The 18,156-nt window shown below is 42.1% G+C and overlaps 5 protein-coding genes across 9 annotated transcripts; 3 read left to right on the plus strand and 2 right to left on the minus strand.

Moving 5' to 3' along the window:
* Positions 1-3,125: 3,125 nt before the first annotated feature.
* On the minus strand, positions 3,126-9,765 carry LOC124414263 (nuclear transcription factor Y subunit B-1). 2 transcript variants are annotated; one of them, XM_046895269.1, is made up of 4 exons: positions 9,642-9,765; positions 9,292-9,425; positions 8,611-9,168; positions 3,126-3,990 (listed from the first exon to the last, which is right to left on the minus strand). In XM_046895269.1, the coding sequence occupies exons 2-3, from the start codon at positions 9,404-9,406 to the stop codon at positions 8,624-8,626; spliced, it is 660 nt and encodes a 219-aa protein (XP_046751225.1). In that variant the 5' UTR covers positions 9,407-9,425; positions 9,642-9,765; the 3' UTR covers positions 3,126-3,990; positions 8,611-8,623. The 2 variants fall into 2 exon arrangements, with proteins under 2 accessions (XP_046751225.1, XP_046751224.1); XM_046895268.1 differs by lacking the exon at positions 3,126-3,990 and having other exon boundaries at positions 8,209-9,168.
* Positions 3,810-7,537, plus strand: LOC124414261 (SKI family transcriptional corepressor 2-like). Its single transcript, XM_046895265.1, has 3 exons — positions 3,810-4,382; positions 6,464-6,631; positions 6,733-7,537. Exons 1-3 carry the CDS (start codon positions 3,810-3,812, stop codon positions 7,231-7,233), a joined length of 1,242 nt encoding a protein of 413 aa, XP_046751221.1. The 3' UTR covers positions 7,234-7,537.
* A 236-nt stretch (positions 9,766-10,001) lies between the features above and the next one.
* LOC124414260 (mitochondrial ribonuclease P protein 1 homolog) lies at positions 10,002-12,389 on the plus strand. Its single transcript, XM_046895264.1, has 2 exons — positions 10,002-10,525; positions 10,601-12,389. Exons 1-2 carry the CDS (start codon positions 10,143-10,145, stop codon positions 11,637-11,639), a joined length of 1,422 nt encoding a protein of 473 aa, XP_046751220.1. The 5' UTR covers positions 10,002-10,142; the 3' UTR covers positions 11,640-12,389.
* Positions 12,390-12,448: 59 nt separating this feature from the next.
* Positions 12,449-17,590, minus strand: LOC124414259 (F-box/LRR-repeat protein 4). Of its 4 annotated transcripts, none has more exons than XM_046895263.1 (9): positions 17,449-17,588; positions 16,919-16,973; positions 14,889-15,115; positions 14,727-14,820; positions 14,203-14,659; positions 13,893-14,130; positions 13,422-13,782; positions 13,028-13,355; positions 12,449-12,968 (listed from the first exon to the last, which is right to left on the minus strand). In XM_046895263.1, exons 3-9 carry the CDS (start codon positions 15,111-15,113, stop codon positions 12,632-12,634), a joined length of 2,040 nt encoding a protein of 679 aa, XP_046751219.1. In that variant the 5' UTR covers positions 15,114-15,115; positions 16,919-16,973; positions 17,449-17,588; the 3' UTR covers positions 12,449-12,631. The 4 variants fall into 4 exon arrangements, with proteins under 4 accessions (XP_046751219.1, XP_046751218.1, XP_046751216.1 ...); XM_046895262.1 differs by having other exon boundaries at positions 14,889-15,118; XM_046895260.1 differs by lacking the exon at positions 16,919-16,973 and having other exon boundaries at positions 17,449-17,590.
* Positions 15,989-17,630, plus strand: LOC124414262 (glyoxalase domain-containing protein 4). The gene is made up of 6 exons (XM_046895267.1): positions 15,989-16,221; positions 16,332-16,381; positions 16,538-16,803; positions 16,939-17,094; positions 17,187-17,362; positions 17,490-17,630. Exons 1-6 carry the CDS (start codon positions 16,132-16,134, stop codon positions 17,616-17,618), a joined length of 867 nt encoding a protein of 288 aa, XP_046751223.1. The 5' UTR covers positions 15,989-16,131; the 3' UTR covers positions 17,619-17,630.
* Positions 17,631-18,156: the final 526 nt, after the last annotated feature.

Consider the following 18,156-nt stretch of genomic DNA (forward strand, 5'->3'; position numbering starts at 1 on the left):
TCTAATTAATAAAATGACCCGAGACTAAATGAGTAAATCAGTTCTCCGAGTGTGAGCCGGAGCACCATGCACCTTGCATACCTACCGTGTACAATTATCCGCGCGAATGAAAATCCAAACGTATAATATTGCCAACGCGTATAAGCAAGACCACCGCGTGATATTGGCAACTAGTCCATCCCTGACGAGATCATCGAGTTTGTGATGTATTACTCTATACCATATAGAATAGTGATCGAGAAGGGATTGATCATCGCCATCGCCACCGTCACCATGATCTCAAGCAAATTATCGAGAGGGTGTCGAGTAATTTGGTTGAGGCGAGGGTGCTGAAACGGAAAAGAGAAGGGTTGGTGGAGGAGGTGGAGGAGGTGGAGGAGGAGGACTGAGCGAAGCCGATACGGCAGGGTTTAGGTTTTAGCGACGAGGTCGGACGGTCGTCGGGGGTTCGGCAAAGGTTAGGGGTTGAAAATGACAAGTAGGGAATATCGACTAGGGTAGTGGTTTGGACCGGGCGCCGCTCCACCCGGGGGGTTTGCGGTGTGCACCTGTGTGGCAGGCAGGGGGTTGGTTCGGTGTAGACACACGTACACAGGAGCTAGGCCATACCTAGCGGTCGTTTAAGAGGTACGTGGTGGTCGTGGTAGGCTAGCAGGTGGATGTAGATGTGGGAAGTCCGCTAGCGGGGTGTTCGCAGAGTGGGAACAGAGGGAGAGAGTGTCGGTGTGCAGTGTCGTGCCCGAGGGTTGATGGCGAGGCCAGTGATTGCGCGAATCCCGCCCAGGGCGAATGGCGAACGACGATAATAGTCGTCGTTATCCTCGTCGCCGTCGTTATCCCGTCGATCGCGCCCGCCGTTGCCCTGGGATCATTGTTTTTCCCGTACCTTCCGAAACACGTTACATTGTACTTGTACTCTGACTTTGTTTAAAAACAGCTGATATATCCGCATTGCGTGCATATAGAATGTTATGTCGTCGTCAGTGATTTATTCTTCGTATGATTAATTTTTGTTTTTTTGCTATGTTATCCCTTTTCCTCGCGACGATCGTCGTTGCCGCATCGTTTCGGTGAACCGCGCATTATACCTGTATAATTGTTGTTTCGCTGAAGGACATCATCGACGTATGATTAGAAAAACGAATATATTGTAAACAAAGAAATTAACTCGCCGATGATCGGCGCAGTTAACTCTCATCGCACCTCGTCATTCACCGCGTCGCGTATTCGATAATACGGTTATAATAACAACAATAATAAGAGCAACAGAAACAACGACAATATAATAATTAACAAAACAAACTTCAATTGCAGTGTGTATTATACGGAAGAAAATACCCTGCGTTTGTCAGCAAAAACGCGATGACCTATCTGCATACCTGTACAAGGTATTATTGTGTTCCCGAAATTTGCGGATAGGTATAAAACGTACGAATCGCGTTGTTGTAATATTACTTGAACAACGTTGTACGAATATAAGCTGCCTGCGAAACGCTGCACAGTTTTCTGATAAAATGTCGTCATGATTAATTATTGAGCAAATAAGTGAGAAAATCGGCTGATACACGTACCGCATAGGATCAGAAAGTTCAAAGAGAACTTTCCCCCACCTGTTGGGTTCCCGCTTTGCAAATACCCCCATAACAAGATGTTGCGATAACAGTCTAGCTTACAGGGATGATTTAACTTCCTTAACTCGAGGTTCCGGACTCCTAGAGCATAATACATCAGGACCTGCGATCAACCGCGCAAGTAGGTCGTGTCGACGGTTTTTTTTAATTCTTACCTATAAAAAGCGCATTGGTATATAGGCAATAAATTCCAGCGCGATAGCCGCGTGATAAGCGGAATAAAACCAGGGTAAATAACTGCCTGTTACATCTGTGAGGCAGGTGCGGTTTCGGAGAGTTTCGCGAATTGCGGTATCGAACCTGAGGGTACAAAGTATTTAGCCTGCAAGGGATAGATGACGATGCGTCTCTTGAGCCACGCGTTCGCAGTTTCGCAGACAATAATCATATATCCAAGTTACGAATTGACTAACGAATTACGTTAAACGCCACCAGTCAGCCGTATGTGCCTATGTACATACACACAGCAATGATAACAATGATAGAAACACCCATGAGAGTGTAAAAAATATGCAGGAACATCCGCAGAGAGATGCCCGATCCGATCGGGGCCGCGGCGGATCAAACGGATCGAATAAGCCGCGGTTGCCTCTTAAAGTAACGAGTATTGATAATCGCTCGGGATGTGCTTAGGCTTAGACTTAGACTTTTAGGGGATTTAATTAGCGATTCACTTGTACATATACTTAATATGCGGCTACGAGCCACACACGAACACGCAGCCACACGTCTCTTGTAATCCGCCTCGCTTTCCCTCTTGCACGCACCACGTTCGCTCGTTCGCTGATCGCTCGATACAACACAACAATATACCTACATGTCATACTTGCATACTGTATATGTCGACCCTCGACCCCTGCAACCGCCAATCGCCGACCTAGTCACCCACAAAAATTCTACACAATGCTATAATTCTCAATTTCCCTTTGTTTAATATAAATTTGTATACAGCGTGTGGGGGAGAACGATTCGGGAAATATTTCGAAAATTAATGTAATATAGTTTTCGCAAAGAATAGAATATGTATGTTTATCAAACATCGCGTGCTGTTTTTTTTTCTCCCTTCAATAATTACATTTATACGTATTTCGACGTTCTTTTGCCGCAACGCAATCGTCGCTGCGATCCAGATATTAATTCCTAATTCACAGCTGTATAATAATTATAATTAAATACAGGAATTTCAATGCATTCGAAATCAGGTCATACACATATATACGTATATATAATATATATGCGTGAGTAGGTCGGAATTTGTCGGCCTCTCTGGAGGTGCAAGTATTTTCTCTCTACTTGAAATCAACGCTGTGAGTGAATTTTTTTTTTTTTTCTTTGTTCCATTCCATTTTTGCCTTACACGAGAGACAGTTTTCTTGTCAGTCAAGTAATAATAAAACTTTATGTATAATATCTACGTCTGAAACGATGTTATTAGTGCTGATATACCCAGTACTTTTCACATTTGACAATCCAGAGAAATCAGAAGAAACTAACAAAAATTCATGCGTGCCTATTCGAGCATCGGCCACTACTTTGAATACCTAATTACAATTAGTTCTTCTCTTAGTACTTGTCTTGAAGCGTGTTACGCTTGAACATGAATGGGTATGTATTTTAACCCTCTCCTCTTAACCACCTTACGTAATTAAATGAACAGAATAACACTAGCGACCACTACTACTGTTGTTACTAATCTAGTCTAGTAAGTTTACGCTGTATGTAAGAGAAACGTTCAAAAGATTGATCTATCTCTATCGCTTCTTAATCCTCCTCTTCTTGTTTTTTGATAAATTAGCGAACAGCCCCTCTAGAAAAAGTTTGACCACCGCTAACTTGCCTGAATTTTCAAGCGTCTCTATCAGTCTCGGTCTTCCTCCTGAGCCCTCCCATTCATCCGCCCCCCGATCAACGATTTAACGATAAATACAGCTAGCGATAAACAGGGGGAAGAAATGTTTCTACTACTCCTGCGACACACGAAAAACTCTGCTGAAAAACAGTATTTCCAGAATGCGCACTACTAGAGCAGTGAAGAGTGAAGCGATCGACGCTTTGAGTGCCGATGGAGAGTCGATCGCGAGAAGCTAATCGGTTGGTGATCGGTTAGTCATCGTCGAAGGCCGCTGAGGGTGGCCAGGAAGCAAGACTGATTTCATACGAGGACTCGACGGCCCTGGGATGTATGCGGCAGCCGGTGGCGCGAGCATCGCGAGTAGGCGAAAGCAGAAGAGGCTTCTTCTACATAAACGAGGAGGAAGTGGCGGTGGAGTTGTCGGAGGCGCAGGCAGAGGCGCGGTATCTTCAGCGGTGACCTCGGGCGAACATCATCATCAGGCTCAGGGACAGGGAAGGGGGTTTCCTGGAGGAAATATACACCACCTTAATCATTACAATCATCACAACCATCATAATCAGAGTAATCAACAACAAGCCAGGACAAAGAGCGCCCCATTTCCATCGTCGCGCCAGAGCAGGATCTCGAGACCACCGAATCTCCATCCCCCTCTGCCTTCTAGTGCCCAGCACCAGTGTCAGCCTAATAATCAACATCATCATCACCATCATCACCACCATCAGCATCAACAGCAGCAGCTGATACCGGTCTCTCCTATCACTTTCCCAATATCGCCACCGCCGCTATCAGTTTCCCTCGAATCTTCCAAATCGTTAACTTACTCCGTATCGAAAAGCAACCATTTTCCATTCCCACCACCCCCCGACCTAAGAGTGTCATCTTCTACCGAACTTCAGGTGGGTAATTTACTTTCTTCTCTCTTGCTCTCTTTACGCCTATTTGTGCTTGTATTACTATACTATCATTATTATAATCATTACTATCATTATTCATACGATCGTCACAAAATTTTGCACTTCTTACCCTTCCACATGTCATGCTATGCCGACATATTTAAAACAAAAATATTATATATTAACGGAAGTCTGGCTGTCTGGTGGCTTTTACTGCATATATTGTTGATTATATTTCATCGTATATGAATTGAGGGCGATTGCGCGGGGAAAAAAGTTGTGGGAATTTTTGGCCTCTTGTATGTTTTTTTTTGTGTTTTTTTTTTTTTTTTTTTTTAAATAGTTTTTTCAACTCTTTGACGTGTAATATCAATGTGTTGTAAGTTGGCGTTTTTTTCATGCTCGTTTCATCGTGCTAATTATTAAATGGATTGTCTATATACGTATTTATATCTGTCATGTGCTGTTTGCGTAGAAACTGGATATTATACAATGTCGACTTTCTTACTGTGCATTTTTGTATTTAGAGAAAATATTCTCAACTTAGAAATTATACGACTAATGTTTAACGTGCGGGTGCGTTAGAGAGTAAGCGTGATCAGATAACTCTCCTACTCTTAATATTCCAAGAATGTTTTACATCATCGAACAAACTAAAGAATTAAAGTAAAATAAAGATAATAAGAGACTGAAAGAATCTGTTTTCGCAAATTCCTCCAGCTATGCAACATGTTGCGTGACTGTATGCGCGTAGGTGTATTTAGTGCATATCAATGTTGATCTGACTAGACACACACACGCGCGTACCCATGTTGGTATGATAAAATGCAGGTGTTACCGTGATATAAACTGTTGTTTAAATCTCATATTATAAATCGAATGAAACATGAGAACGTCGTGAATAAATTAGAGTGTCACGTTCTTGTACTCAGAAGCCTATCCTAGCACTGTGGTAGGGTAGATAATTATCTAATAAATAATTCTCTAAGGATCGGTTTAAATCATTTTCAAACAAAGAAAGACAGGAAGATAGAAGAAGCAGAACAAGGATGCAACAAATCTCTTGTTACAGCTACAAGTTGCAGAGAGAAGCTTCAACGATAGCGAAAGGTCCATCGTAGGGTACCGGGGTAAGAAGGCCTCGGTGAAGTGAAAGAGTGATACGTGGCGGTGATCGGATACTATTAAAGTTGTGTGAGACTGTTTAATCGATAAAAGCAAATAAAAATAATTTCGCGACGAGGAAGATAACAATAACACTAACAACTGTAAGGGTAAATTAGATATTTCAAATAACGTAAAACGGAGAGAAGAGCTGGAGAGATTTCACACACATATATAATATCTACACAAATATATCTACACACACACATATCTACACACAAATAAGTGAATGAATGAGCGGAATGCAGGCTGCTCTATTAATAAGAAGGGAGAAGCAACGATTAAGGGGGGGTAAGGGAGGTGGTGTGAACTTTAGAGAACTACCTTCGAACTTGGCCACCCGGCTTATTCCGCCACTACCCCGCTACCCCCCTAGATCCTACATATACGGGGTGAGTACACTGCGAATTAGCCTTTTCCATTTTCACGTATAGATCGGACGCGGGTTCGACCTTTCTCACTTACTCCGTGAGGATACATGCCTTGGAGTTTTCAACGCGTGTACACACGTACATAATGTGACATGCGTATGTAAGAGTATAATAGGCGGATGTATGCCTGTAACGATATTTCTTCCTCACTTCCTCTAGCTTGTTTTTTAAATTTTTCAATTATCTGTGTACGCAACGTGTCGTGTCTGTGTAATCTTGTAATCTAGTTGTTCATGTCTAGGGGGTAAGTAAGATGTGATACGGTGTTTATATCCTTCGCGAATGTAGAAATACCCAGAAATCTACATACTATGATCACGAAGGAACATCTGAAGAATTTCAATTGTCAGTTGATGTGAAATTTCCTCTAAATCGTGATTCGTAAATACGTGGTCGACGGTTGGAAAGCCAGTCTACTCCCTCCTACGATTCTGTCCTGAACAATGTTCGGTCGACTGCGCGTCTAAAAGCAACCTTTGACAATTTCAGTGCAGCGGCCAGAGCCAGGCTCAGGGTAAAGCGGCATGGCAGGGATGCAGCAGACCGTCGCCTCTTCCCCTAACACCAGTATCACCAATCGGTTCACGCGCCGGTGACGGTCTGAACTACAAGACAAAACAGTGCGAGGCACACCGACGATGGATGAAAAGAAACAGGGTAGGTAACTCGGCGCATTTTCAAGCAAGGCTTACCCGTTCATTTCCAATCGCAAAGAAACACAACAAAAGACTTGAAGTTGAAAACTATTCTATTCCCAGATACGAGATGCCAGCTACTGCTACGGGAGTAGCGGAGAGGAAGAAGAAGACGGACAGGAATGGAGTGGCGGTCGACGAAGAGGCGAAGTTAGCGCGGCAGTGAATACGGTGCTCTATGCGGGACTTGGGACGACGGCTTTGGGTCTGGTGATATCGTTTGTGGGCACGGGCGAAAAGGGATTCCAGAGTTCAGAACTGAGGCTGGTGGGTCCGTCTCTCCTGTGCGCCGGCCTGCTGTGCTGCCTGTTGAGGGTGTTGCTGTGCCTGTGTCTGTGCCACTGCGGTAAATGTCAGTGGGGTTCGTCATCGTCCGCAGCGATGAAAAGTGATAAATTGGAAAAGGCTTCGGCAAAGGAGCAGAATAATGTGCAGCCGGCTCCGTCTCTTCTAACCGCTTCCCTCCTGCCGCCACTCAGATCGGTTGCTGCGACCGTTTCTCCGCCCCCTCCAGCGGTGAAAGGGCGAGAGCTTCTTCTGTCAGCGGCTCAACTATCCGAATGACCGTTTATTTTAGGGTCCAAATTGTAGAGAAGGAGAATGTTCGGAAAAGCCATCCCGCCACCAAGTTCCCCACGTATACTCTCGACTAGACAGATGCCGCTGACAATGTTTTTTCTACGATTATCCAAGTAATCTCTTTATAGTGTTACGGGACAGAGTGATATGTTATACGTACATAAATATGACAAATTCGATTCGACTACACCTAAGCCGCGTGTTCTTTTTCTAGAGATTATTATTGTTAACCCAATACAATATAATCTATTGATATTAAATATCCGTTATTACTTTTTAAGCTGAATTGTATAGGAGATGATGCCTTTTTTTATTTTATTTTTAACCTCACATTTTCGCGAATTATATACTATAACGGCCGAACAAACACGACTGAGCTTGACAAATAATCGTGTCAAGCTGATGAATCAAAGTTATCAAATATACCATGGACTTGTCACATAATTTTTAATGCTTTGTTCAATTATTTTGATTGTTCTTCATTCGGTTAATTATAAATATGTGTATGTACTATACAACTTTTTTGTTTATATTATTTTTTTCTTTTTTCAAGTCTTATTCAAAGAGTTCAGAGATTCAAAAATTACATGTTACTGCCCGTTTCCTTCGTTGACGTTAATACCACTGAATTTAGGACAAATTCAAGTTAAATTACATCACATATATGAAAAAGTTATGCCCGTTGGTTAAGAGAGGAAAAAAATTACATGTATACATACATACATATATGTATATACACATAAATTCACATATGCATATATACATATATATATATATATATATAATGCTTCATTAATTTATCACATTGCTGAGAGTAGAACAAAGTTGAAAAAAAGAATAATAATCATAATAGTAGTAAGCAACACTGGTGTGTACGTATAGACGAGCAAAAGATATTAGATACGAATATCAACTGCCTAGCAATTTTAGGGGGTATGTTATAGGTATATACTATGAATAAAATAATATAGGAATTTTAACTACAAGAGAATCTTCTTTTGCTTGAAAAAAAAGAAAAGGAACCAGACAAAAACAAGTTCATGGTTATAAAGAAATATTGTTGTTACTTTCATAAGAAGCCAGAAGCGGCGCGTAGATAATTAATAATTAATTAAGTGTGACATATCTTAAAACCAGAAAAAAAAAACGCGAGAAAGCAGAAATCATAGTAATGATAATAAATGAAATCTTTATAAATAAAAAAAAAAAGAAAAAAAAAGAAACTTTCCCTTTACCGTTCTTTTTATCGTAGACATATTTCGAAAAAATACGAAGTAGCAGGTCTTTAGAGTTCATCAATTCAGGCCCCTGCTTTAATCTTGTGAAATTAAATGTCAGCCTTGTAAAATATGTATAAGATACCTTAGCATATTACTCAGGATAGTTGAAATTGCATTTGATCAGGAGGTGCATAGCTGTATATAACGGGAGCGTCCGAAGTTGTGGCATTCCCAGTGGTCGTTGCGATGGTGAACAATTGATCTTCGTAAATGGTACCTTGCTGATCAACCGACTTCCCGTTACCGGGCACAACGCCCGGACCAGAGCCCGGATTATCGCCTTTGGTAGCCTCTCTGTATTTCTGTAGATAAACCTTAAGCGGCTCTACGTAGTTGTCAAAGCCGAGGGTGGTCATAGCGAACAGTATATCCTCTCCGTTAATGGTCTTTCTTTTTTCCATGTGGCATCTGTCGCTCGCTTCGGATGTTATGAACGATATAAACTCCGATACGCATTCCTGGACACACTCCCTGGCATCCTTGGCTATCTTTCCGGCCTCCGGTATTGCTCTTTTCATTATTTTAGCTACGTTCGCGATCGGCAGGAAGCGGTCTTGCTCCCGTAAAGGACATCCGCCGCCCCTTCCTTGAAGAGGATCTCCTCCTCCGTGGTTCGAGTCGTCTGTATTTTCAGGATCATCTGTCGCCGGTGATAATAATATGATAAATTGTATAGCTATTAATTGTTCAAGCAGGGTCGACGGCATCTTCTTGTTTGAGATGCACGGAGATTTTCGTACTTTATAAAAATCTTTCAACGTACCTTCCAAGTCATCGGACTGAACACCGATATAAGAAGCTCCCACGCCTCCACCGCCAAGAAACGCTGAAGTACCAAGTGGCCCACCGTCGTCGCCGCTTTCCCCGCTGTTTTCCATATTCGGTATTATCCTTAGGCTGTGAAACAGTTTAGCGAGAATTAGCCCGTCTCTTCGAGTATATTTGACGTTTCTACGACAGGCGTAACGGCACAAATAAAGACGTCTAGGTTAGGTTCGACTCGTATTGTCATGTAATTATACAGTTTGCTCGACGTGAGTCAGACTGGTTTAATCACTTGACAATGCAAATTGATCAGTACTTGTCCGTTTCACTTGATTCTATTCAACTTACGGCTGTATTTCCTCGTCTGTTTATAAACGAAAGGATAAAAAATTGTTTGTATCACTTTTGTATATGCTATCACAGTTTGCAATATCCTCGATACGCGTCCGCCAATTGGAGAAGACTACCACCACTACCACCACTACCACCAACAGCTGACTCGGTGAGTTTGCCGTGACTTGAGCGTTTTGACCACTTTCACGGACTCCGTGGTGTCCGCTGCTTTTACCATTCACGCTGCCTCTGAATTGCCTTCGCCCTTCCTTTCCTGCAACTAAAAATCGAAACGGGGTAAATAGAAGAAGGCGTTCAAAGTGTTAAGACTCGCGAATCTCTTTCTGGTAGACTGTTGGGCCAAAGCATAATTCGCGAGAGCTAGCGAAAAGTAATAACTTGGAAAGATTGTTAGGTTAGGAAATGCTCGCGGTGCACACGGCCAATTCGTCTTAGCTACAAATGGATCCGAAATCCTGATTTATCGAAAGCAATAAAGTATCCGAATTAGCCAATATGTTTAATCGAGTACTGCGGTGTCTGACGTTCGCGAAAAAGCCGCTGAGCATGACAACAAGACGGAACTGCAGACCGGCAATCGAGGGCCAGCTAAGTGCCTGTGACACTCTCCACACGTCGAACAGACGCTTTTGCACGAAAGTCGACAAGACATCTGCAGAAAGCGAGGCGTATGAGAGTCTGGAGGAAAATGCGACTTTAGAGATAAGCAGCGAACAGCTTGAGGCAAAGCTGAAATCGAACCCAGAGTTGGAGAAATTTTACAAAGTGCTCCAACTCGAAACCGAGGTGATGAGACAGAGCGGCAAACTGGTACCCAAGGTGCTGATGCCTGAACATTGGTGGAAATTGCTCAATATGGAATCGAGATCTCGGAGAAGGTAATCTTGTTTTCAAATTTCTTTTGCTCCTTAGATAAAAAACGATCAAAGATAAATATCAACTTCAATTTGCAGTCGATATCTGACCTTCCTCTTCAAACTTGAAAAAAAGAAAGAGAACTTTGCAATGAAGAAAGCAGTGGCCAAGATACAGAGGGAGCAGAAGAAGCAGGAATGTGACAGCGAAGAATTTAACGAATTTTCGTACGGGCTATTCAGAAACACAATTTTCATGAGAATATACCCATCAGCGATAAATCACTTCTACCACTCGCGTCTGATGACGGCCAAAATCCATGGTCCTGAGTTGATAATAGATGTTGGATACGACGAACAAATGACACAGCGGGAGTCCCTCGAATGCGCCAAACAACTTATCTACTTGTTTTCAGATAATCGCACACTTCGAGATCCCTTTTACCTGAGTTTTTGCAATGTAAATAAATCTTCGTTACTTATGAAAAAGTTTTACAAAGCTATTCCCACCGCCGAGGATTATCCACTAGACATTAACGAATGCTCGTATACCAAGCTTTATGACAAAAATAAGCTGGTTTACTTGACGCCGCATTGCCACACAGAGATGACAGAATACGAACCAGACTCCATCTACATAATAGGTGCAATGGTGGATAAGTCAAACAGTCAGCCGCTCTCCTTGGCAAAGGCGAAAAAAGAGGGTCTCAGAATGGCAAAATTCCCTCTAAGCAAGTACTTGATTTGGGGTAACGGTGCTAGCAAACGCTTACCGCTTAATCAAGTGTTAAAAATATTGGCGGACATCAGGACCACTGGAGATTGGAAGAAGGCCTTTAAACACATCCCTACCAGGAAGGTGGAACAAGCCCGCAGCCTTGTACAGGACAACGAAGACTACTATCCACCTCAAAATCCCACATGGGTTACTGCTGAACTGCAGAGAAAACGTGGATATCCGTTGGAAAAACCCCCTGGCCTTGCACAGTACAACAAAGGTTACTTTCCACCTCAAAATCCCACATGGGTTAATAATGAACCGCAGAAAGAACGTCGATATGTGCCTAGGAAAACGAAAACAGAAAATTGGCAGAACACGTCGTACACTTATGAAAACAGACGAAAAAAAAGTTATTAATAAGTAACCGATTGTAAATGCGTCACCAGAATTGTTGATTATGACGAATAAGAACAATATACTGATCATTAGTACAGATGGGCTAGCACTTATTTCCACCTTCGTATTATCAATGAACTTCTGCTGCCCAGTTACCTCTAGTAAAAAAAAAAATAAAAAACCTGCAACAAAAATGAAATAACTTAGATATATAATTCAATAATACCAGAATATATTTTTATGTCTTGTCAGTGTGCGGACACAATTTTTTTTCTAAGGCCCCCAGAGGTACAATGGTTTTCTAGATTTATTATTTTAGCTGCGATTGATATGTACAATTTTAAATCGTGTCTTTTTTTTAAGTCACACATTGCAGGAAGGATTACTGCGAAGAGTGAAAAAAAAGCACATGTCTGATCAGTCTTTTGGACGAAAAGCTACTCGAATAAAATTACCAAGCTTAGAAGAATGTGAGCTAATGTCAAGATAATACAACACCATGGCGATTCGACACTTCAAATTTTAAGTAAATAGGTACATACAATATCCTAATAATTGGTAATAGGTGTGATATCACTTGTCACCCCAGACAAAAGTTTTTCAGGGAGATACGGTATAGACTTGGTAAGAATTAACGATTATAAAATATACTCGCGTATATCAATAATTTCATGATAATAAATAATAATAAAACAATAAGCCCGAAGGGGATGCGTGCTGGAAAATTTCGAGTCACCTTCTAATAATATTTTTCCAAACGTATCATCACCCGTCCACCGAAATTTATTAATGCAAGATGATTTTGCAAGGGATTGAGAATTCATTATTTGAAACAATTTTCTTGTTCGAAAATGTAAAATGTCACCGAAAATGAAACTGATCTACAAGGGAAAAAAACCATCTAACCAAGCTAACCATCCGACAAAACAAAAGCGAATTTCGGACTATTGCAAGGTGACACGGTGAAAAAGAGCAACTGCAAAACGGACGAACGGTGCAAGAACATCGATAAACTATGTAAAATCCGACCCACTTGCTTGAAAACTGCGCTTAATAGACACGTGAGGATAAAGCTGACGCCATTCGTGTACCTTGATATCGCTTATACCTTCGCAAAAGCTAAGATCCATCATTTCCAGCTTATTGCAATATAATAAAAATCGTAGACATATTTCAGGAGTAAGAGATCTTGCTCCGAGAAAATCCAACTGTCTGAGCTTAGAGCAGGATAAGAACGGTTCGAGGTCACGATCCGTGAGGCCGCGAAGGGCAGCGAGGAAGACCTTCTCCAGGTTCTGACAAGACGCTGCCAATGCTCTCAGCGACTCCCCCGGAGCTCCCATACCTAGGCTGAAATTAGTAAAACTTCGAAGTTCCTGTTTTTTTTTTTTTTAATTCTTTATACTAACCACCATCCGAAGTCCACCTCCCGAAGCATCGTGCAACGAGCGAGGGCTCTAACTCCGTGAGGCGTCAGGCTGTGGCTCTTCCAGAAATCTACGCTCTCGAGGCGAGGACACGAGTAGGCAACCTCCATGGCGATATCGTCCATATTATGAACGTGGTCGCAGGCGGCGAGGTTCAAGTGGCGCATATCTCGATTTCCCTTAAGAATCGCGCACAACGGCGGCGTCTGAATCAACGTTCTGTAAAGTTCGAGACGTTCGAGCTGCTGCAGGTTCGCCAGAGGCCAAAATCCGTCCTTAGTTATCTCCACGCAGTTGCGAAGGCAGAGCTCTGTGCGTCGAACGATAACGGTGAATTAATCTTTTACGATTGAGAGGCGAAAACGTAGGTAAATACCTTTTAGGTTTCGGCAGATCATGGATACCTTCAGTATCACGGAATTGTTGACAAATTGGCAGGAGTTGAATCTGAGGTGCGTCAACTGACTTCCACTGGACGTGAGGAATTCCTGAATGTCTTTAGGTGTTATCGTGTTGTAGTTGCCACACCAGGAGAGATCTAGACGCTGCAGATATTGGCATCTCAAGGCCAATGTTTCGAGCGTGCTTGCGTCAACGCAGTGCCAGTATGGTTTCAAGTTCAGGCTGGTATAGAGGAGTGCATCTCTTGCTATATTGTTGAAATGACGATTGACTTGACAACATCGGCAAAGTGATCTGAGGTCGAGATTTTTAAGAATCTTCAGTACCGCTTCATCCTGCAGGTTTACAAAATAAATGGTTATAATTGAATTATACCAGAAATTCGTGGTTATTTTATTTTCTTAGTATTCCATTGAGAAACGCATTGTAACGGAAAAACACTTACAGGGAGCACAGAAAAACTGCCGCAAATATCACCCGACTGCAATGAATTCCCGGCCTTGGTTCCAGCCACTGGACTTCCTGAGGAAGTTGAAAGATCGATGTCTCGCATCAGTTTTGGAAAGTCTTCCTGGAGAAACCTGTGTAGACTGCTGACTGCTTCTTCGATTGGCGGTATGCAGTGGTAGTCAGTTCCAAGCCTGTCGATGATGGTCCCCTTGTGTATCTTACCCGTAACATTTCTGCAAAATCAAGATTCTGGTAGTTTGAATCTGGAAATGACCAGGAACACAATGCAAAAGTGGATGACTTACCTGTTTGAGAGTTGACAGTGTTTGTAGAAGGTGTTTTTAAGCTCCCTTAAGTCTCTGTGTGTTTCTAAATAATCTGGTGTCATGTTATAAACGTCGTCGCTATCGCAGGTGCTGTCATTGAGCTGCCGAAGCAAGGCGCTCAAGTTTGTATTGTTAAATCTAAAGTGGGGTTGAATGAGTTCCGAAGTGCCGATGAGGAGGACGGCGTCCAGCTCTGTGTAATAGTCCAGCTTACTGTGGTTGAATTCCAGCCTAAGCATCTTGGTCTTGAAAGAGCATGGTTGTAGAGGGGGAGAAAATATCCTCGACTTGTGCGAAACGACCTGCGGCAGGCCACTCCAGAGGCGGCTCCACTTTCCGTTGCCCTTGGCAGCCCAAATTCCAACGACGCTGCCCGGGTTGTACGTCTCATATATGGACACTCTGATTGGATAAACCTCCCGATGATACGCCACATCTGTAACAGGGTTTAATTATGGGTAAGAAAAAAATATGGATCACTATTGTTTTTGCGGACTTCATACCTATGTAGTCCTGGCAGACGACATTATCGTTGTTCTGCGGCATGTAATCGACTAGTTTGGATGGCGCCGTGTCCCACCAGCAGCCATAGGTTCTCTAAAAATAAGGATAGCGGATTACAGAGATTCTGAAGTTGAGAATTATACCGGGAATAAATGTCTCACCATGACAAATGCCTGAGGAAAATCACCGTAGTCGGGGAACTTGCTTGGGTTACCAGCTATGTTGTATGCCGTGTAGGATATGCTTTTGTCACTTCCGTACTGCGAGCTGAAGTGTTGCACCTTATTCACGAATTGCTCGGTGAAAATAATCGAGTCATCTTTTTCCACCCCTTTATTATTCGACACCGATATCCACTCGGATTTTATCTCGTCGCAGGACACCATTGCTGCTTCTGTGAATAGGGTGAATAGTGAAAAATTATACTCTATTATGTTTTTTGCGGTATATCATACTGTTTGACAATAGCGTCTTTCAAGCTCTCGGCTTAGGTTGGGTTGGATTAGCTTAGGCATGTGATGCACCGCCAATGCTAGTCATTGCATGTTTTGGTTCATCGTTGTGAAGTTAACAGCGGATTACCGCGGGACGGCGGAATGGGCGGAACCGGCGGAACGCTAAGATTCTGGATCTTCGAGGAGCATGTAGTAGATGTAGGGTGAGTGCCGTGAGTGCGGTGAGACGCGGTGAGTGTAGAAAGGATAGATATCCTTTCCTAAATTCAATATTCAAGCTTTTTCTGAAGCTTCCCTTCGAACATTACGCAGTGAAAGTGAAGTTTGCTTGGGAACAGCTGGAAACAACGGATTACGGACTGAACGAAACGGCGGCAATTACGAACAGTGAGATTTTATCAAACGTGAATAGATTACGATTGGAATTTTTTACAGATTAGAAAACCCATTTCGTAATCTCTCACACGATAAAGATCAGTCGAATGATTTCAGACGAGTGTTAATTGCCCAATAAAATCTAATACAACGCGCGATTAAGAACCAGCGATACGCACGTCTACGAAATAGAATGAGTTAAGAACGTGTTTTCTATTTTATTGCTTCCAACAACAATTAACCACTGATATAACATATCAGCGCAATTAACACACTGTCTCAGAAAATGTATAAACCTATAATGAGGCAAGTGTGTAACGGTGACCTCGACTGGTTAGAATTCTTTGGGTGGTTTGGCCAGAACAGTCTCGTCACTAGCAACAAAGGAAATAATTATATCAGCAAAAACCACTTGTCAGCGGTAAAATAGACAAGAAAAAGCGCTCACACGTCATACGGACGAGCCGGTATTTCCCCACTGCGTCAACCTCGCGGAAGAAAAGCGATAGCACGAAGAAAATATATTACAAAATATAAACTCGATATCGTTAAATTGACTGTTTTATCATCAATAATGGCAAACGCTCGCGCCCTTCATTTCGTGTTCAAAATTGGTGAACGTAAACTGACGGCAAAATTCTACCGCGAAATACTAGGAATGAAGGTTAGAATCTATCAATTCACCGTTGCATGCACGGTTACGGGTATATTCTGATCACCGCCACTCTATAGACGTTGAAAACACAATTTTGATACAGCGATTTTGTATTCCAGGTTCTGAGACACGAGGAATTCTCGGACGGTTGCGAAGCTGCTTGCAACGGGTTAGCTATTGGCTACAAAATACAAACCAAGTAGTCGGAAGACATTTCCTTCTCCTTTCTATCAGTCGTTCTTTCTCGTATATATTTCTATCCTCGCTATCATCTCCGGTGTGATAATTTTTGTTCCTTAATAATATTTATTTTTCCCATATTTAGACCCTACGCCAATCGCTGGAGCAAAACTATGGTTGGCTACGGGCCTGAGGACAATCACTTTGTCGTCGAGCTGACTTACAACTATGGTATCGATTCTTACGAAAGAGGCAATGACTTTAAAGGGATAACGATTCGATCCAAGGAAACGATTGAAAGAGCGAGATCTTCAGGATGGCCGGTGGGACAAGAGGACGGAAAATTCGTACTTGAAGCTCCCGGTGGTTACAAGTACTACGTCATTGACGAACCGCAGCCTGCTGATAGAGGCAATTAGAATATTGAGCACTGTATTTTTACCTGGCATAGATTCTGATACTATCTGATTTACTTTTCTTTCAGTTTTCCTTTCAGTTTCTTTGCTTACAAACTTGTGATATTTACCACCTTGTCGCGCCTTTCAGATCCGGTCGAGAAAGTCACCCTGTCCAGTTCCAATCTTGAACGTACGATTGCGTATTGGAAGAATATTCTCCGCTTGAAGGTCTACAAGCAAGATGATCGCAAAGTTCTATTAGGATTTGGGGACAATCAAGCCAAGCTTGAGTTTGAGGATATTGGTAAGACGGACGGTGATTCTGAGTTTATTCTAATACAGTCACACATCGTACGTTCTGAGGCTTGAGACTAGAAAATGATGCATGATTCGCAGGAACTGAGGTGCTACACGCAAAGGGCTATGGACGGATTGCATTTTCAATTCCATACGAAAACCTACTGCTCCTTAATCAGACTATAAAAGAAGCAAACCAAAAGATTCTCACCGAACTCGTCAAACTTGATACACCAGGAAAAGCTAGCGTTACTGTCGTCATTCTTGCCGATCCGGTAATATTTTTTTTTATAATTATGAATAGATTCGTTTGTCGCGGCGTCGAATTGCACGACTGTTATCGTATTATCAGTGAGTTTACCTTGACTTGATAACGACTCGTTTGATGCATTCATTTTTCAGGATGGCCACGAGATTTGCTTCGTTGATGACGAAGGCTTCAGGCAGCTCTCCGTGCCTGATTATCCTAGCGAAGCTATCCTGGATAGATTTATTGCCAAGGAAGACAAAACCGCTGGCCTGACTGCGTAGATACGAATTGCTGAAATGAAAAAGAATATCGTCGGCTTGACTATAATTTTAGAAGTCGGGATTGCTATTTTTTTATTAAAAGAATAACTGAACAGTAATTAATTTGTAAGTCAAAGTATAATCACGGATTCCATTATTGTACTTAATTTTCGAAAGTAATTTTAAGTTTTGTTATGCCCACCATGAGGGCATATTTCGAAATTAAATTTTCGGATCGAATTATCATGAAATAAAATATATTTACATATGTTTAAAAAAAATCATATCTTATTCTCCTTATCTTAACCGTGGCATTCTTGATAATTGTACAGGAAATATGATTATACATATTAAATCACAGAAAACGCGTTGAATCATAAACTGAAACTGGGGATCGCATTAGGGCTCCGTTTGACTCACAATCTGTAAACTATTGAACAGCAGCTCAAAGTAAAAATTTTTTACCCATGTTTTATCAAGAATTCACAAGTGGTAAACATCGAGGAAGTGTCTGGTGCCCTATACATGTTCTGAACCTCTCTGAGAGATGAGATATTTC

The sequence above is a fragment of the Diprion similis genome, chromosome 13, assembly GCF_021155765.1.
Source record: "Diprion similis isolate iyDipSimi1 chromosome 13, iyDipSimi1.1, whole genome shotgun sequence".
NCBI classification, from domain to species: domain Eukaryota; kingdom Metazoa; phylum Arthropoda; class Insecta; order Hymenoptera; family Diprionidae; genus Diprion; species Diprion similis.

Bases quoted from the DNA above. Each gene is read 5' to 3' on its own strand.
- LOC124414262 (XM_046895267.1), top strand. From the start codon at position 16,132: ATGGCAAACGCTCGCGCCCTTCATTTCGTGTTCAAAATTGGTGAACGT. The intron at 16,222-16,331 runs GTTAGAATCTAT...TTTGTATTCCAG, and splicing joins GCGAAATACTAGGAATGAAG to GTTCTGAGACACGAGGAATT. The intron at 16,382-16,537 runs GTTAGCTATTGG...TCCCATATTTAG, and splicing joins TGCGAAGCTGCTTGCAACGG to ACCCTACGCCAATCGCTGGA.
- LOC124414261 (XM_046895265.1), top strand. From the start codon at position 3,810: ATGTATGCGGCAGCCGGTGGCGCGAGCATCGCGAGTAGGCGAAAGCAG. The intron at 4,383-6,463 runs GTGGGTAATTTA...TGACAATTTCAG, and splicing joins CATCTTCTACCGAACTTCAG to TGCAGCGGCCAGAGCCAGGC. The intron at 6,632-6,732 runs GTAGGTAACTCG...TTCTATTCCCAG, and splicing joins GATGGATGAAAAGAAACAGG to ATACGAGATGCCAGCTACTG.
- LOC124414259 (XM_046895259.1), bottom strand. From the start codon at position 17,482: ATGAATGCATCAAACGAGTCGTTATCAAGTCAAG. The intron at 14,131-14,202 runs GTAAGTCATCCA...TTGATTTTGCAG, and splicing joins CACTGTCAACTCTCAAACAG to AAATGTTACGGGTAAGATAC. The intron at 12,969-13,027 runs GTTAGTATAAAG...TACTAATTTCAG, and splicing joins GAGGTGGACTTCGGATGGTG to CCTAGGTATGGGAGCTCCGG.
- LOC124414263 (XM_046895269.1), bottom strand. From the start codon at position 9,406: ATGGAAAACAGCGGGGAAAGCGGCGACGACGGTGGGCCACTTGGTACT. The intron at 9,169-9,291 runs GTACGTTGAAAG...CACCGGCGACAG, and splicing joins TCAGTCCGATGACTTGGAAG to ATGATCCTGAAAATACAGAC.
- LOC124414260 (XM_046895264.1), top strand. From the start codon at position 10,143: ATGTTTAATCGAGTACTGCGGTGTCTGACGTTCGCGAAAAAGCCGCTG. The intron at 10,526-10,600 runs GTAATCTTGTTT...TTCAATTTGCAG, and splicing joins GAATCGAGATCTCGGAGAAG to TCGATATCTGACCTTCCTCT.